Here is a 27,584-nt window from a genome sequence, read left to right as displayed (position 1 = left end):
ACCAAGCAATTCTCAACACCAGCTGGGTGTCCTACAATTCAATTCTGACACTATCTGCTCAGAGATAGCGTCAGATTCCACAGGTTGAGTTCAGTCCCACAAGATTGCTCTCCACTTCTAACCTCAATCGTAAGCCCATGGTTGTTACCTCTTCTTCTGACCCACCAGCTACAGACTAGAGATTCTGACTGTCTCTTGCCTGGGCACAATTAATTTGCTAGAGCAGACTTGAGATCCTAGTCGAAAATCCAGGTTGTTACTTGTACTGATACTTCTGACCTTATTGGCTATAAAATCAGAGGTTCCCACAACCTCCTTCTTGGGTTTGGCTTATTTGCTAGAGCAGTTCACAGAACTCAGGAAACCCATTTACTCACGAGATTACCAGCTTGCTACAGAGGCTATTAAAGGATATAAATCCACAGCTAGTTGAAGAGATACATAAGGCAAGGTTCTGAACAAAAGAGTTTCTGTCCTTGTGGAGTTTGGGGCCCTGCACGTGACACATAGAAGTGTTCTGGTCCCCCAACCTGGAAGCTCTCTGAACATCATCCTTTTGGGGTTTTATGAAGGCTTCATTACATAGGCATGGATGATTAAATCATAGGCCATTGCCGATTGTTTAAATCTCCAGCCCCAGGAGGATTGTTTAAACCTCGAGGATTGGAACTAAAAGTTCCAATCCTCTAATTATATGGTAGCTTCTCCTGGCAACCAGGCCCCATCCCTCAGTGGGGTCAAAAAGTCACCTCATTAACATAACAAGATACACCTTTACCAGACTCATCATTTAGGAAATCCCAAGGGTTTTAGGAGCTCTGTGCCAAAAGTGAGACAAAGACCAAATATTTATTTCTTACTATAAGTCACAATATCACAAGGTTGCAAAGTGATAAACTCCAATTTTATCCTTTTTCATTTATGTGTTGACATACTTATAAAGAGCAACTTTTCTTCATCAACTGAGGGACAGGTAGCATAGTAAAGGCAGGACAAATGCTTGTTTCAATTACTAGTTTTCAAAATAAGTTGGTTCCCTAGCACTTTCCAAAGGTGGATAATGAGCTGCTGTTTTTTTTAACATTATTATAAACTCATGAATTTAAGCATATTTTGTTTGCTTCAGCCTACTGCAGTTACTATTTTTTTTTTTTTTTAATTTGGCTGCGCCGGGTCTTACTTGCGGCATGCAGGATCTAGTTCCCTAACCAGGGATGAACCTGGACCCCCTGCATGGGAGCATGGAGTCTTAACCACTGGACCACCAGGGAAGTCCCTGCAGTTACTATTCTTGATAGCCAAAATCATCCCAACTTTGGCCAGTGGGAACCTCACTGACTTTTGACTCACCTTCAGTAATCTTTGCTAGCTTCCTTTATTTCTGACATGATAAGAAGTTCCAGGTGCCTCTTGAACATGTTCCAAGTGTGCTATCAGCCTTTTCTTCAAGGATTTCTGGTTCCTTTTAGGTCTCTATTTTATTTTTTTTAATTAAAAATATTTAAATTGAGGTATAATTGACATATAACATTATATTTGTTTGTGTTAGGCCACAAAATAAGTCTTAATAAATTTAAGAGGATTGAAATCATATCAAGCATCTTTTCTGACCATAATAGTATGAAACTAGAAACCAATTACGAGAAGAAAACTGGAAAATTCACAAATATGTGGTGATTAAACAACATGCTACCGAATAACCAATGGGTCAAAGAAGAAATCAAAGGAAAAATTTTAAAATATGTGAGACAAACAAAAATAATAAACATAACAAAATTTATGAGATTCAGCAAAAACAGTTGTAAGAGGGAAGTTCATAAATGCCTACCTTAAGAAACAAGAAATATCTCAAATAAATGTCCTACATTTACACCTGAAGGACTAGAAAAAATTTTTCCAAAATTAGTAGAAGGAAGGAAATAACAAAGATCAGAGCAGAAATAAGTAAAATGGAAACTAAAAAGACAACAGAAAAAAAATCAGTGAAACTAAGAGCTGGTTCTTTATCAAGATTTTTTGAGTCGACAAACTATTAGCTAGACTTACCAAGAAAACAAGAGAGAGGACTCAAATAAAATCTGAAATGAAAGAGGAGACATTACAACTGATACTACAGAAATACAAAGGATCATAAGAGATTGCTATGAACAATTATATGCCAACAAATTTGACAACCTAGAAGAAATGGATAAATTTCTAGAAACACACAACCTATCAAAACTGAATTATGAAGAAATAGAAAATCTGAACAGACTGATTACCAGTAAGGAGACTAAATCAATAATCAAAAACCTCCCAACAAACAAAAGTCCAGGACCAGATAGCTTCCCTGGTGAATTCTATCAAACATTCAAAAAAGAATTAATACCAATCCTTCTCAAATTCTTCCAAAAAATAAGAGGGAACACTCCCAAACTCATTTTACAAGGTCAGCATTACCCTGAGGACACCACTAGAAAAGAATATTACAGACCAAATTCCTGATTAACATAGATGCAAAAATTTTCAACAAAATAGTAGCAAGGCTATTTCCACAATACATTAAGAGGATCATACACCATGATCACGAGATTTATTCCAGTAATGCAAGGATGGTTCAACATCTTCAAATCAATCAATCTGACACACCACATTAACAAAAGGAAGGATAAAAATTATATGATTATCTCAATAGATGCAGAAAATCATGTGACAAAATTCAGCATCCTTTCATGATGAAAACTCTCAACAAATTAGGTATAGAATGAATGTGCCTCAATATAATAAAGGCCATTTATGACAAGCCCACAAGTAACATCATAATCATACTCAAAGGTGAAAAGCTGAAAGCTTTTCCTCTAAGATCAGGAGCAAGACAAGGATGCCCACTCTCACTACTTTTATTCAACATAGTATTGGAAGTCCTAGCCAGAGCAATTAGGCAAGAAAAATAAATAAAAGGCATCCAAATTGGAAAGGAAGAAGTAAAACTGTCACTAATTGCAGATGACATGATATTATATAAAGAAAACCCTAAAGACTCCACCAAAAAACCTCTTAGAACTCATAAAAGAATTCACTAAAGTTGCAGGATACAAAATCTTGCATTTCTATACACAAATAACAAACTATTAGAAAGACAAAATTATTTTAAATTCCATTTACAATTGCATCAAAAAGAATAAAATACCTAGGAATAAATTTAACCAAGGATGTGAAAGACCTATACACTGAATACTACATTAATAAAAGAAATTGAAGAAGACAAATAAATGGAAAAATGTTCCATACTCATGGATTGGAAGACTTAATGTTGTTAAAATAACCATACTACCCAAAGCAATCCACAGATTCAATGCACTCCCTATCAAAATTCCAAAGGCATTTTCACAAAAATAGAAAAAAAATTTCTAAAATTTGTATGGAATCACAAAAGACCCTGAATAGTCAAAGAAATCTTGAGAACAACAAAGTTGGAGACATCATACTCCCTGATTTCAAGCTATATTACAAGGCTATAGTAATCAAAACAGTATGGTATTGGCATAAAAACAGACACATAGATCAACAGAACAGAATAGAGAATATATGAAAACAGAGCCAAGAATATACAATGGTAAAAGGACAGTCTCTTCAATAAATGGTGTTGGAAGGGCTTCCCTGGTGGCGCAGTGGTTGAGAGTCAACCTGCCGATGCAGGGGACACGGGTTCGTGACCCAATCCGGAAAGATCCCACATGCTGTGGAGCGGCTGGGCCCGTGAGCCATGGCCACTGAGCCTGCGCATCCGGAGCCTGTGCTCTGCAATGGGAGAGGCCACAACAGTGAGAGGCCCGCATACCGCAAATAAATAAATAAATAAATAAATAAATAAATAAATAAATAAATAAATAAATGGTGTTGGAAAAACTGGGTGGCCACATGCAAAAGAATGAAACTGGACCATTATCTTATACCATACACAAGAGTTAACTCAAAAAGACATGAACATAAGACCTGAAATCATAAAACCCATAATAACATAGGCGTTAAGCTCCTTGACCTGAGTCTTTTTTTAAAAATAAATTTATATTTATTTATTTATTTATTTTTGGCCTTGTTGGGTCTTCGTTGCTGCGTGCAGTCTTTCTCTAGTTGCGGTGAGCGAAGTCTACTCTTCATTGCTGTGCGCAGGCTTCTCATTGAGGTGGCTTCTCTTGTTGTGGAGCACAGGATCTAGGTGCACGGGCTTCCGTAGTTGTGGCATGTGGGCTCAGTAGTTCTGGCTCGCAGGCTCTAGAGCGCAGGCTCCTTAGTTGTGGCGCATGGGTTTTGTTGCTCCGCAGCATGTGGGATCTTCCCAGACCAGGGCTCGAACCCTTGTCCCCTGCCTTGGCAGGCAGATTCTTAACCACTGTGCCACCAGGGAAGTCCTTGACCTAAGTCTTGGTGATGATTTTTTAAATCTGATGCTGAAATCAAAAACAACACAAGCAAAAATAAACAAGTGGGACTACATCAAACTAAAGCTTTTGCACAGCTAAGGAAACCATCAAAGAAGTGAAAAAGCAAACTAGAGAATGGGAGAAGATATTTGCAAATCATGTATCTGATAAGGGGTTAATATCCAAAATATATAAAAAACTCATACAACTCAATAGGCCAAAAAAAAAAAAACCACCCCAAAAACCAATAAACAAATTCAATTAAAAAGTGGAGTTCTTAAATTAAAAATGAACAGACATTTTCCTTAAGAAGGCATACAAGTGGCTGACAGGTACATGACAGATGGCCAACAGGTACATGAGAAGCTGCTCAACATCACCATCATCAGGGAAATACAAATCAAAGCCACAATGAGATTATCAGCTCACACCTGTTAGAATAGTTATTATAAAAAAAGCAAGCTACAACAAGTGTTTGCAAGGATGTGAAGAAAAGGGAACCTTTGTGCAATGTTGGTAGCATTGTAAATTGGTGCAACCACTATAGAAAACAGTATGGAGGTTTCTCAAAAATTAAAAATAGAACTACCATAGGATCCAGCAATTCCACTTCTGGGTATTTATCCAAAGAAAACAAAACCACTAACTCTAAAAGGTATATGCACCCCCATGTTCATTGCAGCATTATTTACAATAGCCAAGATATGGAAACAACCTAAGTGTCCATTGATGGATGAATGGATAAACAAGATATGTTACACACACACACACACACACACACAGAGTGAAACATTACTCAGTAGTAAAAAAAAGAATGAAATCTTGCCATTTGCAACAACATGGATGGACCTCAAGGGCATTATGCTAAATGAAATAAAACAGAGAAAGACAAATACTCTATGATCTCACTTGTGTGTGAAATCTAAAACAAAACCAAAAATAAACAAAAAAAATCAAGCTCAAAATTAAGAATATAAATAAATAAAAATTTAAACTTAAAAAAAAGAAAGAAAAAAATCAAGCCCATAGTTACTGAGAACAGATTGGCTGTTGCCAGAGGTGAGGGGTGGGGGGTGGGAGAAATGGGTGAAGGTGGTCAAAAGGTGCAAACTTCCAGTTATAAAATAATCAAGTCAGGACTGCCCTGGTGGTCCAGTGGTAAAGAATCTGCCTTACAATGCAGGGGATGCAGGTTCAATCCCCGGTCAGGGAACTAAGATCCCACATGCTGCAGGGCAACTAAGCCCGCACGCCACAAGTACTGAGCTTGTGCACCTCAACTAGAGAGACTGTGTGCCACAAACTACAGAGCTCACGTGCTCTGGAGCCTGCGTGCCACAACTAGAGAAGAGAAACCCACACGCCACAACTAGAGAGAAGCCCGCGCGCTGCAACGAAAGATCCCGCACACCTCGACAAAGATACCGCGTGCCTCAACTAAGACCCAACGCAGCCAAAAATAAATAAAATAATATAAATAAATAAATATTTTTAAAAAATAAATAAAATAAACAAATCATGTGGATGTACTGTACAGCACAATGTGGTTCCTTTTAGTATGAATTGCTTTTCAGAGACTATAATCTTGGTGCTTGTTGCTATTTTGTTTGTCATTGATTTAAGGCCTTTTTTCCATTTGGATAGTTTTATTTATTTATTTATTTATTTATTTTTAAATTGAAGTATAGTTGCTGTATACATACTTTTAATTCAAATTCAGGACCACAGAGTTTTTAGTCTCATTGAAATCTTACATCTATAAATACTGTCTCCCAAAGGAGAACAGACTTGTGGTTGCCAAGGGGCAGGAGAGGAGGGAGAGGGATGGGCTGGGAGTTTGGGGTTAGTAGATGCAAACTATTACATATAGAATGGACAAACAACAAGGTCCTACTCTATAGCACAGGAAACTATATCCAATCTCCTGGGATAAACCATAATAGAAAAGAATATAAAATATTCTTTTCCATTATGTATATATAAAATATATGTGTATACCTGAGTCATTTTGCTGTACAGCAGAAATTAGTACAACACTATAAATCAACTATACTTCAATAAAATAAAAAAGTTTCAAAAAAAGAGTATAAATACTGTCTTCCATAACATATACTGCTACCCTAACTACATCAACATAATTAGTCATTTGCTTTATCCCATGGTATACTCACAGTCTCTGAGTAATAATGATAATAATAATACCATCAATAAGAAGCATACTGAAAACAGTTTATTTTTTTGGAGTTTTTTTGTTCATAGGGAATATCTCACTAGGAATATTCAGTCAAATTTACTGAATTTTAAACTCATTTGAAATAATTCTTCTCAGTTTGATTAGGCCACCAACTTGATATATAGTCAAATGTTTCATTTTTCTATCAATGTTAGGAATCCTTTAATTTTGTTTTATAATTATATATTTACCTGGTTCCAAAGTCAAATTTACAAAACGAGATCTATTCAGAAGTTTAACTTCTTACCCTATTCCCTCTACCCTGTTGCCTCTCACCCCCATAGGTAACCATGATTTTTAGTTTTGTATATATATATATTTTTTTAATCTCCCCCCTTTCTTACATAAGCAGTAACATATCATACATACAATTCTGACTTTGTTTTTTTTGTTTGTTTTTTTGGTCACACTGCGCAGCTTGTGGAATCTTAGTTCCCTGACCAGGGATTGAACCCAGGCCACAGCAGTGAAAGCGCCGAGTCCTAACCAGTGACAGCCAGGGAATTCCTGATTCTGACTTTGTTTTATACTTTACAGTGGATCCTGTAGATCACTCCTTGTCAGCAAATATAGATATACCTCATTCCCTTTTACAACCGCACAGTGTTCTACAATGTGGATGTCCATGGTTTATATTATCAGTCCCTTATTAACTGCAAATTTGGTTGTTTCCAGTCTTTTGCTATCAGAAATATTCCTGGTATGAATAGCCATGTGCATACATATTTTCTTATTTTTGCCAGTATATCTTTGCAATAGTTCCTATAAATAGAATTGCTGAGTCCAAAAGGAAATGCTTATGCAATTAAGCTAAATATTCCCCAGTTCTCCTCTGTAGGGGCCATATGACTGATTTTTGCATTCCCATCAGCAATGCTAAGCATGCTTGTATTTCCACAGCCTCATCAACAGAGTATCTCGACAAACTTTTGAATTTATGCCCACCAGATAGGTGAGAAATGATAACTCAGAAGTTTTCATCTGAATTTCCTCTGTTGTAAGTGAAGTTACACTGTTCTGTGCTTTAACCAAGCTAGCTCTCTGCCTCTTGACTCCTTAGAGTGACCTCACCATGATTTACATGGTAAAATTTCAGGGAATCCAGAAAGGTCTCTTTAACTAAGTTCCACCATATCTAACTCATATTTTTGGAACTTATTGCCTGAAGGAATAAAAGGAATAGCTTAGAAAGGGAGTTACCAAAGCCATCTTTGTTTTGGTTATAACTAACAGCAGTGACTTTCAATTATTGTGTACTAGGAGCTGATTGTTTTTTATGCATTATCTCATTTAATTTTCCCAAGAATCCATGAAGTAGGTACTGTTATCATCTCATTTAGAGATGAGGAAAGTGAGACTGATATTAAATAAGTTAGAAAGAACATAGGGCTAGTAAATGGTGGAACGTGGATTCAAAACCAGGTATAATTCTAAAGCCTTTGCTATTACTCTCCATATTGTAGTAGCTAAAGACAAGCCCTGTCTCTAAATCTCCTGAAGTTGGGGGTGGAGATGGAGAGAGGAATATAAGATTAAGATGAGCTTGGGGAGATAAGGCAGTTCAGATTACTGATATCCTATTCCATGATTCCCACCTACCGTCAGGTATTCTACGGAAAGCTTTCCATCCAGCAAAGTTTTTCAAGTAAATCTTCATCGACCAAGGTAAATTTTTACGTCCCACAAAAGCTAAGACTCAGAAAAGAAAATGTAAGTTACAGAAAATTTTATTAGCATCTACTGATCAAAAATAAGTATATGGGACTTCCCTGGTGGTCCAGTGGTAAAGAATCTGCCTTCCAAGGCAGGGAACACGGGTTCGATTCCTGGTCAGGGAACTAAGATCTCACATGCCGCAGGGCAACTGAGCCTGTGTGCCACAACTACTGAGCCTACACGCCTCAAATAGAGAGCCCGTGTGCCGCAAACTATAGAGCCCACGCGCCACAACTAGCAAAAAAAAAAAAAAAAAACCCGCATCCCACAACTAGAGAGAGGCCTGCGCACTGCAAGGAAAGATCCCGTATGGCTCAGCAAAGATCCCACATGCCACAACTAAGACCTGACAGACAAAAAAAAAAAAAAAAAAAGAAAAAAAGAAAAAGTATATGTTGCCCTCTAGAGGTAAATTGATTTTTTTTTTTTTTTTTTTTTTTTTTTTTTGCGGTACGCGGGCCTCTCACGTTGCGGAGCACAGGCTCCGGACGCGCAGGCTCAGCAGCCATGGCTCACGGGTCCAGCCGCTCCGCGGCATGTGGGATCTTCCCGGACCGGGGCACGAACCCGTGTCCCCTACATCGGCAGACGAACTCTCAACCACTGCGCCACCGGGGAAACCCTAAATTGATTTTTGATAAGGAAGCATATTCAGAGTTTGTGTAGGGTCTCCTTGAAAATGTCATCTCACAACAACCTTCAGGAAATGAATGACTTTTCACTTTTACCAGCCTTCCCCATTAAGAAAATAAAGTGATTCAAAGTCTCAAGTAAGATATTTGACTCCTATTTTTTTACCTTAAATTCTGGTAGAGCAACATCAGAGGTCTATAGTCTCCCAGGAAAAGTTCATAAACTGCTAATGGGACTCCTGTTCCTACCACATCCTAATGTAAATTTTTCCTACAAATATTTATGAGGTATTTCCAAAAGGAGAAGAGAAAATATAACTTGGAAATGGTGAAAAAGGAAAAAGAAAAGGCAAAATTAAAAGAACTCAAGAACATGATCTGCTTATCTTGAACTATACTAATTTAAAGTAAACTCAATTACATGAGTAGATTCCCCAAATTGTAGAATAAATCTCTTACATAAATTCATTTTACATCTCAGGAAATTCCACAATACATTGATTAGTTTTATTAATATCTCAACTCTATAGTTTGCATGTCAAGAAACCCTTTGGGTTTTCCTATTCCTCAGACTATTTTCCTAACCTTATGGAGGTTTGAGAGGATAACACGGGTCAGGCTGGCAGAGTCACAGATCAAAGCAAGGAATAAAATAAGAAAAATGCTGGAAAAACCAGGTAGCATCTCAATTCCTTCAGAATAGTCTTCATAAAGTGGCATCATTATTATGTTGGAAGTGAATTCACAAATCTCACACAACTTCTGGTGTTAAATAGAAAGACATTCAGAGTTATTTTTGTTTGTTTTTATTATCCACATATCTAGAAGCTGAGGAAAAAAAAACTGATGCACACTTATTGACTCTAGCACAGACTAAATTAGCTTTTCTCTTTGTAGTAGACCTCAGCCTCAACTTACCTCAAGCTTTTGTGAATCAGATAACCTGTATGCTTACACTTTAACTGTGTATGTTAAATAAAGAAACTGTCCTTTTAATCATATAGGATTCAGACAAGAGCCACAAAATTTTAGTTAAAAATCGCAGGTTTATTTTTTTATTTTGAAAAAGACATAAAAGTCAAAAAAGCAAAAATAAAACCCAAAACAACCAGGTATATCAATAATTGTGACATATGTGATGTAAAAAATATATATATATACACATATATATGTATATATATACATACATATACTCATATATATATATATGTATGTATGACGATACATGAAGAAGCTTAGTAAGATGTTTGAAACCAAGGCTGGGCTTGAACAGATTTCTAATGAAATATAACTAAAAGTTTTGCTTAAAGAGTCTAGGCAATGTTCAAGAAATTATGACCACTCTTCTATATCCCATTTGCAAAGGTCAGCAAAATAGGCTTCAAGACATGTTTTTTAGCAGGGGTAGTATTGGGTGATGATCCTGTTTCCTTATGAAAAACTACCTAACTCATCCACTATGTTGAGGTCTTCTTGCCTTTAAGAGTGTGATGAATACAAGGATGAGTGAACTCCAGTGATACAGAGAATAGGACAGTATAAAATTATTGAAGCATCCATTTAAAGCAGAAGAGGGGACTTCCCTGGTGGTCCAGTGGTAAAGAATCCACCTTCCAGTGCAGGGGACGTAGGTTTGATCCCTGGCTGGGGAACTAGGATCCCACATGGCACAGGGCAACTGAGCCTGCGCGCCACAACTACTTGAGCCCTTGTGCCTCAACTAGAGAGCCCGTGTGCTGCAAACTCCAGAGCCCATGTGCTCTGGAGCCTGCGCGCCACAACTAGAGAGAGAAAACCCGCACACCACAACTAGAGAGAAGCCCGTGGGCCGCAACAAAGAGCCTGGGCGCCACAACGAAGATCCCGCATGCCACAACTAAGACCTGACGCAGCCAAAAAAAAAAAATAATAATAAAGCGAAAGAGAACCCCAAGTCTGAAAATAAGCCAAGGGTAGTTGTACTACTGATATAAATGAAAGCATCCTGAGACTTAGTATACCACTCCCTTTTATATGCATAATAATCTCAGGTAAAATATCTGAGCAATTTGTAAAACCTCTGTAAGTTTTACAAGAATGTGCCTTTTTCTTTGCTTTGCTCTACTTCTTTGCCTATTTCTAAGGCTGCCAGTGAACACCCTCTGGAATTGCTTAGTGTGTCGGGTCCCCAAGAGCCCCCTCCCACCTCCTGGGTTTGATGATATGCTTGGAGGAGTCATAGGACTCAGCATATGACTGTACTCATGGCTATGATTTACTACAGCAAAAGCACACAAAGCAAAAGAGCAAAGGGAAAGGTGTATGGGGCAAAGTCCGGGGGAAACCAGGCACAATCTTCGAGTCCCTGCCAGTGGAGTCCCACAGGATGTGCTTAATTCCCCCAGCAACTGAGTTGTGACGTGTGAAATGTTGTCTACCACAAAGCTCATTAAAGATGCAGTGCCAGGGTTATTACTGCGGGCTAGTCACATAGGTACCTTCTGCCTAGCATATACCAAAATTCTAGACTCCCAGGAAGAAGCTGGTGTTCAGCACAAACCACACTGTAAAAACACCTTAGTCACAGCGAGCAACTCTTATCAGTGAGTGGAGGGAACCCTAGAAATCTAAGTTCCCAGATGCCAGTCAAGGACCAACCTTACGAGCAGGCCTTTCACAGGATAGCGGTCAGGTCTGCTATTTTGCTCTTTTTTGCATACTTAGTGACAATCTCACGGGAATAAGCAACATGCTTTCAGATTCAAGACTCTTCTAACTCAGAAACAAGCATTTTTTTAAAAAACAACATAATAAAGTCTGCTGCCTAAGATATGGTTAATGCACTCACGTTAATTATCATAGTTATATTTGAGTTTTATTGAAAAGTGGAATGAAAATACATTGAAAAACAAAGGAAAATTCAGTTTTGTCTTAATGAACTTGCAATCTTGGTATTTCAATATAAAGAGGGCTCTTTCAGTATTGCTAGTGGCAAAGTCTATAAATACCCATGTTATAATTGACTAGAAATGGACTTCACATGACTACATATAATTAAACAAAAATTAAAAGTTGATAATTACCTTGCATTAATAGTTTGAACATTAACTTTAGAAGTAAAAGGTTAAGGAGGCACTGTAACATCGTATTTATGAAGAAAATTTTCTTCAGCTAATATTCTGGGCATACAAGAGGAAATTTCCTTCTGTTGTTCTCGCCACTTGAGTATATTCTCTGCCAGTTCTGCTGTCTCAGCCACCAAAATATCCATCTCTGCTAAAGCTGTGCTCTGTAACATTTGAAAGAAGGGGAAAACAGGAGAGAAATCATGTGTCATTAACACAACATTACTATACCATAAATAATGACACCAAAAGTTGACAACTGATCTTCTCCAGCCCCTTAATACAAAGGCTCCTTAAAATTGTGCTGTCCTATATGTTCTGTTTCTTTGTGAGTTCATCTCTCCTTTGTCTTCAGTGATCACCTCAATGCAGATGACCCTCAATCTATATTGTCAAACCTAATCTTCTTCCTAAAATTTAGTCCTACATTTCAGTTTGCTGGAAATCTCCATCTAGATGCATATTCAATATCTCAAACTCGATTTAACCACAGTTCAACAAACCATGACTGAACATTTACTATCTCTGCAAGACATATCAAAAAACAAACTCATTGGCTTCTTTAATCTCTTGATCCTACTTATCCTCAAGTCCCCAAGGCTAGAAACTTCATTCCTTGGATGTGTCCCTTGTCCAAGTAGTAGCCACGTGCTAGAAATTTGACCTCCAAAATCTAAAAATCTACACAGTCCTTTGTATTCCTATGCTTTAAATCTTTTCTCTGAATGACTGTATTTATTCTCCAAGTTCCTCTGCCTTTTGCTCCTCTGCCTAGTCCTCTACACCACAGCTCATCAAACTTTCATGTGCATAGGAATCACCTGAGGAACTTGTTAAAATGTAGATTCAGATTCTGAAGGTCTAAAGTGAATGAAGTCTGCGATTCTGCATTTCTAGCAAGCTTCCAGGTGATGTTGATGCTCTGCCCATACTTTGAGTGACAAGCCTCAGTCTACTTTATCCAATATTTTCTCCATGATTAAGGTACAGTCCTGCTCAAGCCAACCCTGTGCCCTCCTCTAAAAAGACCAAAGAAAAAAACATCCAATGATTCCCCAGTACTCAGACAAAGTCTAAATTTCTTAGTCTGGTTTTCAAAATATTCCATAAACTAACCCCGAGTCAATCTCCCTCTCAATACCTTGAAGCATCAGCCAAAGTGGAGTACCACTCTTCCCTCAAACTACCTGTGCTCTCTCATTTTCATGGCTTTCCTCACATTGCTGCTTTCGGCTGAACTACTCTTTCTGATGCACATCCAGTTTTCACTGATTCTTCAAGATGGAGCTTGCTATTAACTCCTATTTAAAACTTTATTCAAGTATTCCTACTTCCTATCCTATTCCCAATCTCCCTAAAGTGAAAGTAATCACCCCCTTCTCTGTGCTTAAAAGATAGCATCTTCTTTATAATTCTCTGCTGCACTCATTGTGCAGATACAATAAAGTAGAGAGAATCTTATACTTTCTCTCACCAAACCTTGAGAATTTGAGGGCAGGGATTGGTCATATCTGTTTATCTCTCATGATACCTATAGCATAGTCCCTTGCACAATGAAGATAACACATATTTATTAAATACTGGAATAAAACAATGTAAAATGACTCCTAAATAAAGAAAAGGTATCTTGATTAAAAAAAAGTAATTTGCTCATAATATTAGCCAACAAAAAAAGTTAAACGAGATCACACATTTGAGATTCTAGTATAAAAGAACTAAAGATAGATAAAAGCAATGTGGAAGGAGTTGATGAGGTACTTAAATGCTATTGGTAATACTCACCATTTTCTTTAGATTTTCATCTAAATGAGGGATATTTCTAATTATTTCAAGATGATCTTCTAATCTCTCAATGAAAGTTACTGCCAACTCCAGCAAATGCACCATGTATCTGAAGGAGGGAGAAAAAAAGTCAACTCTTCTTTTTTTTTAGTTCAGGTATTTTGTGTTCTCTTTCTTCCCTTTAATTAGGACCTTTAATATGAAATTAAGAGAATTACAATACACCCAATGAGCTGTTAATAACCTTTCTGCATTCATGGAAATATCAGTGATAAAAAAGGTTCTTCTTCCAGGCTTCCCTAGTGGCGCAGTGCTTGGGAGTCCACCTGCCGACGCGGGGGACGTGGGTTTGTGCCCCGGTCTGGGAAGATCCCACATGCCGCAGAGCGGCTGGGCCCGTGAGCCATGGCCACTGAGCCTGCGCGTCCGGAGCTTGTGCTCTGCGACGGGAGAGGCCACAGCAGTGAGAGGCCCGTGTACCGCAAAAAAAAAAAAAAAAAAAAAAGTTCTTCTCTTTCACTTTAAACAGGAATTAACTTTTCATCCAAACACAAAAACAGAAAGAGACAACACTAATCATATCTGTAACCCAATCTAATGTTAGACAAATATCAATGTTAATAATTTTCTCATATAAGTAAAAAATTGGGACTTCGGTGCAGTGGTTAAGAATCCGCCTGCCAGTGCAGGGGACACGGGTTCGATCCCTGGTCCGGGAAGATCCCACATGCCACAGAGCAACTAAGTCCGTGGGCCACAAACTACTGAAGCCTGCCCGCCTAGAGCCCGTGCTCTGCAATAAGAGAAGCCACCGCAATGAGAAGCCCGTGCACCACAATGAAGAGTAGCCCCTGCTCGCTGCAACTTGAAAAAGCCCGTGCGCAGCAACGAAGACCCAAGGCAGCCAAAAATAAAATTTTTAAAAACTTTAAAAAATAAATAAAATTTTAAAAAAGAGTGAAGAGGGCCTCCCTGGTGGCGCAAGTGGTTGAGAGTCCGCCTGCCGATGCAGGGGATACGGGTTCGTGCCCCGGTCTGGGAGGATCCCATATGCCGCGGAGCGGCTGGGCCCGTGAGCCATGGCCGCTGAGCCTGCGCGTCCGGAGCCTGCGCGTCCGGAGCCTGTGCTCCGCGACGGGGGAGGCCACAACAGTGAGAGGCCCGCATACCAAAAAAAAAAAAAAAAAAAAAAAAAAAAAAAAAAAAAAAAAAAAAAAAAAGAGTGAAGAACTTAAAAAAAAATTTCTCTAGGTAAAACCTCATTCCATTTCAATCTACTCATTCTTGGTGAAGGGTGAAGACAATAAGGATAAATGTACTTCACTGAAATAGCCTACACATGAAACTACTTTGAATCTTTGTATTTGCAAAATGCCTTAAAACTATTACTCAGTTCTTCTGATATATATAATGTATAATATACACATTAATGATATTTAACTACACTGAATACTGAATATATCCACAAGAATGGGATTTGTATATTTATTATTTTACTGCAAGATAAAAGATCTGACACTTAGAGGAAATATTGACTTGTTCAGGGTCAGTTAGTGAGGCACTGGCAGACAAAGTTAGCAATCAGATCCCCAGATGAGTGCTTTTTAATTTTGTTATTTATTATTAATAATAACCTACACCTTCAATTTGATACTTTCCATACTCCTACGAGAAAGAGAGCAATAGAAAGCAACCCCATTCTATGGATTGGGAAACTAAGGCAAAAACTTAAATCATTTGCCCAAGGCTCTGAGGCATATAAACAGCAGAGGTGAGATCAGAACTGTTATTTTTCTCCTTTTAGTTGACATTGTTTTCATCTGTCCCTGCTTAAACTCCCCCAACAGAATTTTTATACAGAGGCAACATTAATGCAACAATAAATTTACATCACAGAAAGCTGTCTATACATAATAAAAATGATTTTTATCCACCTTACTATATATTATGGATCTAATTTCTTTCATTAAAGTCATTATTTATAATTCCTAAGACACAATGGGCAAAAGGAATGTCTTTCTCTTCACCATTGCTACAATTCTTTAAAAGTAAAGGATTTTCTTTCTGGTTTAATGTATCAGCATTAATAATAATGTTAATAGATATGATCACTCATATACTGTTTAATGAATTATGCTATGAAATAACTACTAGTCTAAACAAAAACTACCCTCAGGGAACATGTGTGACTGTTAACTTCTACTTTTTAGTCTAACCTGTGATAAACAGCTTCAATAGGCAAGTTTTCTTGGCACATGGGTTTCAACAGTCTTTGCCTGAGGGACCGCTTTTCTTTTAGCACCGCTTCCAAATGATTATTCATGCTTTGCAGAGTATGACACTTCTGAGCTACACAAACCAGAAACAGTAATTATAATTAGCAACAGGACAAGTTTTGAAGTCACTAATACTAACAATGGTCAAAAATTAATCCCACCATTTCTCTCCTAAATATCTCCCCTTTGCTGTCTTTAATACCAATACCAGTTTCATTTTCAACTATTTTCTCTTACTTTTACTACTGACAACCCAATCTAGTGCTAAATTCTTTGTGTTTCCCAATTCTATTCCTAGTTCAGTTTTTATAGCCAGAGCCATATGCTTCACATAAAGTGTCTGTCTCTAATATTCTATATTAGAGCATTAAAAAACAAATATTTGTCTTTTAAGCTACTTTTATTTCAATATTTTTCCCAGAATTCAGTTAATGGCTGTCAGTTGTCTCTTCTTTTAAATTTTTATTTAGAAAAAATTTCAAACTTAAAAGTTTCAGGAATAGCTCATTGATTGAACTCTCATATACATTTCACCTAGACTCACCAACTAACATTTGGCTATGTTTTCTTTTTTTCCCCTTCTTCTCTACACGCCCATACATATATTTTTGCTAACCAATTTGAGAGTAAGTTGCAGATGTCATGACCTTTTACTCCTAAAACTTCAGCATGTATTTCCCAAAATAGGAACAAGATGTATAACTATACTACAAGTATCAAATTCGGATAATTTAACATTAGTACAATACTACCAATGTTTAATACAGCCTATATTTAAACATCACCAAATATCCCAATAATGTCATTTATATCAAAAAAATTTTTTTCTAATCAAATATTCAATCCATGACTACACTGTGCTTTAGCTGTCATGTCTCTTTAGGATCCTTTCATCTGGAAAGTTCCTCAGCCTTTGTGGGATCCTCGCGGACCGGGACATGAACCCATGTCCCCTGCATCGGCAGGCGGACTCTCAACTACTGCGCCACCAGGGAAGCCCCATGTCTTTTAAGCTCTACTGACTTTGTTAGTTTTGGGGCAATACCTGGAAAAATTATCATAATTTTATAGCCTAGTGCTTATTTAAAGTAATCCAAGAAAAAGTTGAAATTTCAATGATTACTCATTTAACTAAACCACTTACCCAAAAAGGAAGGATGGACAACATCTGCTGCATCTTTTTCTAGACTTAGGAGTTCAATTTCCAGGTTTTTCTACATTAGAAACAAAAAAACACTTAGCTCATGCAGAAAGTAGCCTGAAGTAAAGGCTTTGATAAAAATGGACAGTCTTTAACTCAGGAATATTTAAGGGGACCAGGAGGATGATTTGTTATGAGAGCCCAGGGATTTACTGAATCTCTTCATTTTGGTGTTCAAGCCCTGTTGCTGCTACTGCTACTACTCCTAACTATGACTATGACCATTACTACTATTACTAACTACTGCAAAGAAAAGCCTATATGACTATGTGCTAGACAGTGTTCTGCGTGCAAGAGGATTACTGTTGGAGCCAGTTAAGATTTTTTTCCATACTAGAGGTAGAAAGTAAAAACTCCAACATAATTTACCTGGTAGATCTCAGCTTGAAGATCTGTGATCTGCTGTAGTCTGGAGAAGTTCACAAAGCAAGAAGTTGATTTCTTAGATATATTTAACATCTCCTATTGGTAAGTGAACAGAGAAAGCAGCAATATGTCAGAGTTTATGTGTGTGTTGGAATAGCATGCCCACGTGTCTAAAATATGAGGATATATTATGTCCAACGCTGCCCCTGAAAAATGAAATACAGAGTAGGACAGTGCAATGTATATTTCCTGTTTTTTAAAACCTCCACCATCACAAATCTTTTGTCCAAATATTAATATTTTAAAAATAAGAAAAACAAAGAAGAAAATCACTTTGTACTATTTCTTAAGGCATCATGCACAACTAGTCTCTCAGACTTTCCTGCGGCTAAAATTAAACACTTCCTGGGCTATGGAATCATTCACCTGATTCATTAAATGACCTCTATTGGTTACAAGTCATTCATACTGTCTCTTTCCGCATTCTCTCTCTCTTAGATAAAGGAATGTTTTGTCCAGGCATAATTATTCCTTGAAAAAGCCTACCCCCCACCTCCTTTTTATCCTTTCATTCTATATTATGCTGCTTTCTTAAATTGCAGGTTATCTCAGAATAAGAATATTATCTTGTTCATCCCTTGGCTTCATCCATAATTTTTTCTATCCTCCTTTTCTTCTCTAGAATGTTAGCACAGGAAAGAACTTCAGATATCATATAGGCCAAGGATTGGGAAGCTACAGCCTATGAACTAAATGCACCCATTGCCTGTTTTTGTATAGCTTAAGGGCTAAGAATGGTTTTTATATTTCTTAATTGTTGGAGAAAAAAAATCAAAAGAAAAACATTCTGTGACACATGAAAATTATATGAAATTCAAATTTCAGGGTCCAGAAATAAGGTTTTATTGAAACTCAACTTCACTCATTCATTTACTTATTATCTCATGTTGTTTTCATACTACAACAGCCTAGTTGCGACCCTATGGACCTAAAAGCCTCAAATACTTATTCTCTTGCCCTTCATAGCAAACGTTTGCTGACTGATGATAATCAATTTTATAACATTTATTGAGTTAGGCAATAGAAGATTCAAGGATGAATGAAACAAGCTCTCTGCCCTTAACAAGCTCATGATGGATGGGAAGGAAAAGGTACTCCAGACAGAAAGAACTAAACATTATAAATGCTCAGTAACTGGGACTTCCCTGGTGGTCCAGTGGGTAAGACTTCGTGCTCCCAATGCAGGGGGCCTGGGTTTGATCCCTGGTCAGGGAACTAGATCCCGCATGCATGCCACAACTAAGAGTTTGCATGCCTCAACTAAAGATCACATGCGCTGTAACTAAGACCGAGGGGAGCCTAAATAATATTTTAAAAAAAAAGAACAAAGCTGAAACAAACATTTTCTATAAGAGTTGTATCATATCACATCACAATTTTAAGCATCACTCAATTTTTAATTCACATGGGAGGATGTGCACTTAAGGGATGGACTGTTTAAAGGGATCATATAATACATCATTTTGAAAGAATCAATGATAAATCCTTGTAATAAAAATAGGTTTTTTATATGTAAAGTTTGCTTAAAGTAAAATCATGCTACAAATCTTCAGTTTCCTCACTAGGCCTAGCTGTGCAGTAAGATTATAAGAAGGTCTTTTTAAAAAACATTTATTGGGCTTCCCTGGTGGCGCAGTGGTTGAGAGTCCGCCTGCCGATGCAGAGAGCACAGGTTCGTGCCCCGTCCGGGAAGATCCCACATGCTGCGGAGCGGCTGGGCCCGTGAGCCATGGCCGCTGAGCCTGCGCGTCCGGAGCCTGTGCGCCACAACGGGAGAGGCCCCAACAGTGAGAGGCCTGCGTACCGCAAAAAAATAAAAATAAAAAAATTTTAAAAAATTTTATTTATTTATTTATGGCTGCGTTGGGTCTTTGTTGCTGTGCGCGGGCTTTCTCTAGTTGTGGCGAGCGGGGGCTACTCTTCGTTGGGGTGTGCGGGCTTCTCTTTGCTCTGGCTTCTCTTGTTGCGGAGCACGGGCTCTAGGCGCACGGGCTTCAGTAGTTGTGGCACGTGGGCTCAGTAGTTGTGGCTCACAGGCTTAGCTGCTCCGTGGCATGTGGGATCTTCCCAGACCAATGATTGAACCTGTGTCCCCTGCATTGGCAGGCGGATTCTTAACCACTGCGCCACCAGGGAAGCCCGAATTTACCAAATTACTTTGCTACAGAACTGGACAATACAGGTGAGAGCACTAGGCAATCTGGTAGCAAGAAAACACAGGAGAGAAGTGAGGAAGGTGAGAACTGGGGAGTGCTGTGGTTATGTTTTGCCTATTTTCCAACGCATTCATTCCTACCCCTCGTTTCCCCCAAAATCCATAAGGTCTGGCTACTAGGTCTTCAAGTAATCTAGAAAAGTCCTTCAACAGACGTTTAAACTCTTTCAAGATAGTGTTACAGTATCTATCATCTATTACAGTTCATTTTAGAGATGATATAATGTGTCAGAAAAGGGAGAGCTCTGGGATCTAACTCTACTTCACTAGTTGAGTGGCTCTGGACACGTTTCTTGGTCTCCTCAGGTCTCAGTTTCTGCATCTTAAAATTACTGTAAGTAGATAGTAGAATTCTCTAATGACTCTTCTAGGTCTAAAAAGTTGTCTATTTTTCATAAATCTTTCATCATGTGCATAGTGCTAATCTCTGTAGATGGTTTTACCTTTTCTATTTTTCTCAGTTGCCTTTTTAGTGAAATTCCTCAACTTCCTCATTATCTCAAAATTTCTTTCCCTTCTCTCAACCCCACTTTTCCCATTCCCTTGTCATATCTGCCATTTCTATTTCATTATTCCCTCACATCTTCAATTTCTCCCTCTGTTGGCTTGTTCCCTTTGGCCTATGAACATGCTCTTCCCGCCGAACCTAAAACTACCACCCCTTGGCCAATCTCCCTCTTCTCTCCTTCTCAAAATTAATTCCTTCCTCCAATCATGTTCCAAGGTCTCTCGGGTCTTTTTCACCAATGCTTTTTTGTCCCCCCCCCCCCCCCCCGCACCGGCCTTTAAAGATGCGTGCTTCCCTTGGCGCTCTCCTGTACCCGGCGCCTCCCGCAATGCTTCAGTATTTCACACAAACGAGCGTTCTTTGGGAACGTATGTTTTAACCACCTACCCGTTATTTCCCAACCCCGCCACCGATTACAATCTAGAGGCGGTATTACTGGATGAAAAAAGGCGGGTAACACTAGTCTTTATTACCGCCCAAGAACTGACCTGGGATAACTCGCCTGCCAGACACTTGAAACACCATCTCCTTAGAGCCCCGCTTTTGCAGAACCCACCGCGGACCAGTCACTTCTGCTGCCTACAAGGAGCTCCATCGGCCACGACTCTAGAACAGCCCCCAGCCAGCACCCTCCCACCCACTCCCGCAGCCAGCACCACCACCTCACAGCTATCTTCTGTCGCCACCGTGGGCACCCCCTTCATGACGCCATCGCCCCCCACGCACCTGAGTAACCAACCCCGAAGCTACGAAATGGCCCAGCAGTAGCCCCGCAGCGTTTGGCTCGGACGCCGGGTCCCAGGGGTTCGCCTCAGCCATAGCTGGCAGCCGCCTTTCCGGGTGGCGCGGAGTGTGAGCAGAACGAACCGCGCGGCTCGATGACGTCACAGGGCGTTTCCGCCCCGGCGGAAGCCTGGGGAACGCATCCCAGGCGAGCGCGGGTCCCGGGTCTTCCCCTGCGGAGCCGGCTGTGAGCTGAGGGGTAGGAGGCGAGTTCGGGGATCCCTGATCCTCTGTAGGCTCCTAGCGGCGTCTAGCCTTTGAACAGCTGCAAAAGCGGCGGGGCCTGGTGTTCTTCCCTTTCTTCCTTGCCACTCTTGAGCTGGCCCCCAAGATCCAGGGATCGGCAGGAGGTGACCGCTGGAGCTTGGGACCTAGCCGGGAGGCCGACAGGGTGGCTGGGTGCCGGGCCGAGTGGTGACAGCTGCTCATCCTTCCCGCAGAGACCTGAGCCTTGGCGCTAGGATGGGAAACAGTGCCCTCCGCGCTCATGTGGAAACAGCGCAGAAAACTGGTGTCTTTCAGCTTAAGGACCGTGGGCTGACCGAGGTGAGACTGGGAGGGATCCGACCAAGGGAATTTAAAGGGAGAGGGACGGCGGGCGGTGAAGTTAATAGGTAAGGCGCTGAGAGCCCCTTTCTTCAGTTCCCCTCAGAGTTGCAGAAGCTGACAAGCAATCTCAGGACCATCGACTTGTCCAACAACAAGATCGAGAGTCTACCGCCTATGATTATAGGGAAGTTCACTCTGCTGAAGAGCCTGTCCTTGAACAACAACAAACTGAGTATGGCTTTTGCGCCTGGGAATTTTGCTAGTTATCAGCTGTTAAGAAGGGTGGTTTTTCTCTTGGAATACAGTGTGGAGTACGATTATAATGTTATTAAACTGGTTTTCAAATAAATGTATCAGAATCTTAAAAAAAAAAGAAGGGTTTTTTTTTTCTTACAAGCTGATTTTTCTTGTTATGAAACTTCAGGAGCTCAAGATGCAGAAGAATGTCAGAGTCCTTGAAGCTTTCTATCTCTTGTAATTACATCTATAAGCCTCCTCTCCTGGTGTAATGATTGGTAGGAGGTTAATTTGGACTTGAAAGGGACCATCTTTGGGGTGTAATGTAAACAGAGCTAACTTTGCTGCTAATTTGGAAGGGCGGATGGGATGGTAAGGAGAGGGCCTTCCAAATCCCACAAAATTGCTGTGGGATTGTGCAGTGGCCCCTTCACAAAAGGAGCCTGTTATATACATAATGCTTTCCTGAATTTTGATGGCACCTTCACCTTCTGAAGACTATGTTGGTAAAAATGCAATACTTAAAAATGGCACAACATGTGAAATGCCTATGTGTATTAACAAGAGGCATAACAGACTGCCATATAGTTTTTATAAACTTCATCAAAGGTGTTTTTCAGCTGTATTGGATTCAGGTTTTTAAATTTTTCTTTGCCAGCTGTCCTTCCTGATGAGTTATGCAATCTGCAAAAACTAGAGACACTAAGCTTAAACAACAATCAGTTGAGAGAGCTGCCATCTACTTTTGGGCAACTATCTGCCCTTAAGACCCTGAGCCTCTCTGGGAACCAGCTGAGAGCACTACCATCCCAACTTTGTAACCTACGGCACCTGGATGTAGTGGATCTCTCCAAGAACCAAATTCGGAGCATACCTGACACAGTGCGGGAGCTGCAGGTCATCGAACTCAACCTCAACCAGAACCAGGTCTAGAGCTTAAGGGTTTTTTTCTACAGCATGTATGTGGGTTTACAGTCTCCTGAATAAACAATTGTTTTCTAAACTGTAATCATGGAGAGGGGTATAAGAGGCTAGAAGAGAGGTATATTCTATGGGCTGGACTAATTTCAAAGCCCAAAGTGCCGTGAAGTTAGTTGAGACACTGGGTGTGTTGGTTGTGTAGGTGTTTTTTGGAGGGTAGGGTGGGTAACATGGTGAGGCAATTTCAAAAGTTAAACCCCTGTCTCACAAACCTTGAGTTCTTCAAATCATCCTCAGATATACCTCTAATCATCTAGCAAGGAGCTATGTCAGGAAGATAGAGTGGAAAAGAGGCTTAAACTCATATGTTCTCAGAGTTGGACATCAGAGTTCATTCAGTTGTCCTTTTGCTGACATCTTTGTCAAGTGTGTGTCCTGCTTTTGCAGAAAAACCGTCAGTGATAGGAGTTTTGGAGATTGTTGGACAGCTCTAATTTCAGTATTTGAAATTTATTTCCATAACTTCAGAAACTCTTTGGTTAACATGTATCTGACTGGAGAAACAATCTTTGGTCTAGACATAAGGCACAAATGATGAAACACTGATCATAGTGAGACTGGGTAGTCTTTAGTTTTTCTAGTGTCTATGCTTCTACATCTGCAGAGTCCATTACAGTAGCCACTAGGCACATGGCCATTAAAATTCATTTAAATTAGACTTAAAAATTCAGTTCCTCGGTTGCACTAGCCATATTTCAAGTATGGCTCAATACAGCCATATTTCAAGTATGGCTCAATACAGCCATATGTGGCTAGTGGCTACCATATTGGACAGCACAGATATAGAACATTCCACTAGTTGCAATAAGTTTTATTGGACAAAACTGTTCTAGATTGTCCTGACCTTATGTTATGATGAAATTCAGTCAGTCTTGGACGAGATTGGCTCTATCTTTTCCTTAAAGTGGATATTCTTGTATGTTCTTGAGCTTTTTGGAAAAAAAATTCTGAATGTTTGGCAAAAAATATTGGAAAAAACTTGTTAAGCAAATTGAGCACTTGCTCCACATTCACCTATGCTGCCTTAAATCAATGGTTCTCAGGTTTTAGTGTGCATCAGAATAACCCGGAGAGCTGGTTAAGAGATCACTGGGCTCCACACTCATTGTTTCTGATTTTGTAGGTCTGGGGTAGGGTCTGAGAATTTGCAGTTTTAACAAGGTCCCAGGTGATGGTCTGAGATGATACCAGGCATAGTAAATATAACTAGGTGGCTTGGAGCATTTAAAGGGCAGAAGAGCTGAATGCATCAAAGATAACTGCTTGCTACTGAGCTCAAGAGCCTAAAAGAAGAGTTGTGCTATTGGGAATGGGCATGCTGAGTGGGTTATGATGATGAAACATCCAATGTGTTTTACTAAAAATCAGAAACATAGGAGTGGAATAGAGGTAGGCAGAAATGAATGTAGATAGATAGCTTAAAAGAAGTGATAGCTTTAAGAATGAATGAGCTGGGCTTCCCTGGCGGCGCAGTGGTTGAGAGTCCACCTGCCGATGCGGGGGACACGGGTTCGTGCCCCGGTCCGGGAAGATGCCACATGCCGCGGAGCGGCTGGGCCCGTGAGCCATGGCCGCTGAGCCTGTGCGTCCGGAGCCTGTGCTCCGTAAGGGGAGAGGCCACGCAGTGAGAGGCCCGCGTACCGCAAAAAAGAATGAATGAGCTTTCTAGGAGAAAGTTTAGAAAGATTGAATATTAAGTATTAGGGACTGCTGCTTGAAAAATGTCCATACAAACAAGAAGGGAAGCCAAAAATCGGGAATAATTCAAAAGATAGGAAGAAAAACACAGCACTTAGGTACAAGAAGTGGGAGTTTCAAGAAAAGGATAGATAGCACAGTCAGATGCAACACGGAATGAGGGCAACGAATCCTTGACTTTGGCAGTAAAGTGGTTGGCATCTATGTACACATAAAAGATTGGCAGTAAATGTACCAAAATGTTTACAGTGATGAATTACAGGTAACTTTTTTCTGTAAACTCATATGATTCTCAAATTTTCTATAATGAAGTGCTTTTATTATCAGAAAAATGTGTTTCCAAAAAGCCACTGGTGACCTTCAAAAAAGATTTGTTCTTTTTTCCCCAAAAAAGTGTAGTAGTAACAGAAGCTGGATAACACAGGAGGCTTCTGGAATGAGTGGGTAGTGAGAAAATGGAGGTGGTAGAAGAAAAAACTAGGACAAATAGTCAAGTAAAGATTTTTTAATTTAGTAAAAAATAATCATTACAGTGCTTATACTTTTTCCTATTATCCCTTTTTAAAATTGTTCAATAGATAGCTCAGATCTCAGTGAAGATATCTTGCTGTCCTCGCCTTAAAGTTCTTCGTTTGGAGGAGAATTGTCTTGAGCTCAGTATGCTTCCACAGAGCATCCTCAGTGATTCCCAGATCTGTCTGCTTGCTGTAGAAGGCAACCTTTTTGAAATAAAGAAACTTCGAGAACTGGAAGGCTATGATAAGGTATGTATTAGTGTACTTCTGAATTTCTAGTCACTGCTCCAGAGAAGAGAAAGGTGAAGTAACTCAAACGAGTGTTTCTAGGTACAGGACATATGTATAATCCGTTTATGTCAATAAGGATTTGTTCTCCATTTTGGAGGTGGGTTCTGAGAATCAGCCAAATGGTATTGTGCCACGATGATATTTTTCTTTAGACAGCTTATTGTAAAGCATCTTTTTCTTTTGATAGGTGTCCTATTAAGATATAAAGGAAAAAAAACACCCCACAAAACCATGTGCTTTAAATTTGCATTTAGAATAGGTAGATTTTGTAGGAAATGAAGGACCATAAAAACCTAAAGGAAAAAAGTCATAAAATCCTAAATAACCAATAAGTTAGTTATTTGCTCAGGGCAAAATAACACATGTATTCTTTCATGATTTTCAGTACATGGAGAGGTTCACAGCCACCAAGAAGAAGTTTGCATGATGTTCTCCAGGAGCATGTGAACCATACAGGACACTGACTTGGAACCTGTTGCAATCTGGCTGAATGAAAGGCTCCTGTTGTTGTCAAGGATATCTGCACTGAGGAGATGATATTCCAGGAGGTTATATTTCACTCAATGATCTTTTTCCTTTCCAGGGCTCATCTCAAATAAGCTAAAGGGAATCAAACACAGGAAGACTCCTCCATTTTGAGTCATGGATAGGGCAAAGGACAATGTTGATCTTCAAAACCATCATTTGTTTGGCTTTGAGAAACCCAGTAGCTAGTTGCTATGTATACAGTGAGGGGATGCTGCCTGGTACCAGAATAGCTCCACACAACAGCTTGAAATTTCATGTGTCTCAATGTGCGAGCTTTCAAAAAATCAGTTACCATTCCACCCTGTGTTGACACTTCATATTTTTATGAAATTCAAATAATTCATGAGAGGCTGCTATAGTTAATCTAAGGATTTATGATTTTACTCCAGTCCATTAGTTCAATTGCAATGTTTATACTTGGAATTTAGGATGTACATAAAGGTATGACTCTTGATTAAAAGTGTACTTTGTCAGAGAAGCAACAACACAATACAAAGAGGTGTTCCCAAGGCTGCAGTAGCAATTTTTTTTTTTTTACTATTGCAGGTGCCTTATTGATAGAGGGCTCTGAAGAGCTGAAACTGTATGCAAAACTTGTAAGATACAAGGGTTTTAATAATCAAGATTTTCCTGAAGCTTTGTTAGAAACAGTCTCTTATTTCTGGTCATCTTTTTGTATTTACAACTCTAATACAAATTACCTATCAAAAAGCTACTGTTACAGTATTTTACAACAACTTATATGTTTATCAAATTTATTCTCTGAATGAGAGAAAGATTTTTTAATAACTATGGCTGGAAGAAAGGTTAATCCTTTAAAGTAAGACGACAGGGGAACTTTAACCTGTAGATGGCCCTTTGTTTGAAAGTAAACTGATAAGGAAGAAATGTTTTATGTTCTTGTTCAGGTTGCAAGAGTACTGAAATGCCTTCATGTGACTGATAAACATTTTTGTGGTACTGGAAACCATGCTTATTAAGAGAAACTGAAGCTATAAAAGTAGATTTTTTTCAGACCGTTACTGGCATGAACATTTAGAAAGCTAAAACTCTTGTTTTCTGATGTTTTGTCTTAGCCAAGGGGCTGTCATTTACCATGTATTGTTAGTTCTCATTTTACAAACCTAGTTTAACCATTAAGTCAAGAGATCACAAGAGCCTAGTGTTTATATGAGGAAAGTCTCTCTGACCTTAAATCTAGTCTAGGGGTTCTCTTTTTCCCATGTTATTCTCTGTTTCTCAACTGGGGAGGGATGGGGGTGCCAGTTTACATTACCAATTGAGTTTCGTTTTTTATAAACTTTGTTTAATGCTTAATCTTATGGACCTACTGAACATTTCTCTATTTTATCAGTACTTATCTAATAAATCAGAACTTATAAATTAAATAACTTAAATGTCCCAAGACATTTAATTATTAATGGGAGTTTTAAAAATCCCTACCCTTATGAGAATCCTGTTATGATGGCTAACTTTCACAACTTGGACCAGCCTTGTTTCCAGATA

General features: G+C 39.2%; 2 protein-coding genes across 4 annotated transcripts; one reads left to right on the top strand and one right to left on the bottom strand.

The window, feature by feature from the left end:
- Nucleotides 1-10,170: 10,170 nt before the first annotated feature.
- HAUS2 (HAUS augmin like complex subunit 2) lies at nucleotides 10,171-21,343 on the bottom strand. Its single transcript, XM_060096689.1, has 6 exons — nucleotides 21,223-21,343; nucleotides 17,717-17,809; nucleotides 17,291-17,360; nucleotides 16,087-16,219; nucleotides 13,871-13,979; nucleotides 10,171-12,252 (listed from the first exon to the last, which is right to left on the bottom strand). The coding sequence occupies exons 1-6, from the start codon at nucleotides 21,313-21,315 to the stop codon at nucleotides 12,088-12,090; spliced, it is 663 nt and encodes a 220-aa protein (XP_059952672.1). The 5' UTR covers nucleotides 21,316-21,343; the 3' UTR covers nucleotides 10,171-12,087.
- Nucleotides 21,344-21,390: 47 nt separating this feature from the next.
- Nucleotides 21,391-27,469, top strand: LRRC57 (leucine rich repeat containing 57). Of its 3 annotated transcripts, none has more exons than XM_060096688.1 (6): nucleotides 21,391-21,485; nucleotides 21,720-21,825; nucleotides 21,922-22,060; nucleotides 22,724-22,992; nucleotides 25,323-25,508; nucleotides 25,936-27,469. In XM_060096688.1, the coding sequence occupies exons 2-6, from the start codon at nucleotides 21,742-21,744 to the stop codon at nucleotides 25,975-25,977; spliced, it is 720 nt and encodes a 239-aa protein (XP_059952671.1). In that variant the 5' UTR covers nucleotides 21,391-21,485; nucleotides 21,720-21,741; the 3' UTR covers nucleotides 25,978-27,469. The 3 variants fall into 3 exon arrangements, with proteins under 3 accessions (XP_059952671.1, XP_059952669.1, XP_059952670.1); XM_060096686.1 differs by having other exon boundaries at nucleotides 21,399-21,629; XM_060096687.1 differs by having other exon boundaries at nucleotides 21,401-21,478.
- Nucleotides 27,470-27,584: the final 115 nt, after the last annotated feature.

The sequence above is a fragment of the Mesoplodon densirostris genome, chromosome 4 (assembly GCF_025265405.1).
Source record: "Mesoplodon densirostris isolate mMesDen1 chromosome 4, mMesDen1 primary haplotype, whole genome shotgun sequence".
NCBI lineage: Eukaryota > Metazoa > Chordata > Mammalia > Artiodactyla > Ziphiidae > Mesoplodon > Mesoplodon densirostris.
Note: the sequence above shows the minus strand (reverse complement) of the source record. Positions and strands in the feature narration are given on the sequence as shown.

Bases quoted from the DNA above. Each gene is read 5' to 3' on its own strand.
- HAUS2 (XM_060096689.1), bottom strand. From the start codon at position 21,315: ATGGCTGAGGCGAACCCCTGGGACCCGGCGTCCGAGCCAAACGCTGCG. The intron at 16,220-17,290 runs GTAAGTGGTTTA...TGGTTTGTGTAG, and splicing joins TGTCCATCCTTCCTTTTTGG to CTCAGAAGTGTCATACTCTG. The intron at 13,980-16,086 runs GTTAGACTAAAA...TCCCTCCTTCAG, and splicing joins ATTGAAGCTGTTTATCACAG to ATACATGGTGCATTTGCTGG.
- LRRC57 (XM_060096688.1), top strand. From the start codon at position 21,742: ATGGGAAACAGTGCCCTCCGCGCTCATGTGGAAACAGCGCAGAAAACT. The intron at 22,061-22,723 runs GTATGGCTTTTG...TTTCTTTGCCAG, and splicing joins CTTGAACAACAACAAACTGA to CTGTCCTTCCTGATGAGTTA. The intron at 25,509-25,935 runs GTATGTATTAGT...CATGATTTTCAG, and splicing joins AACTGGAAGGCTATGATAAG to TACATGGAGAGGTTCACAGC.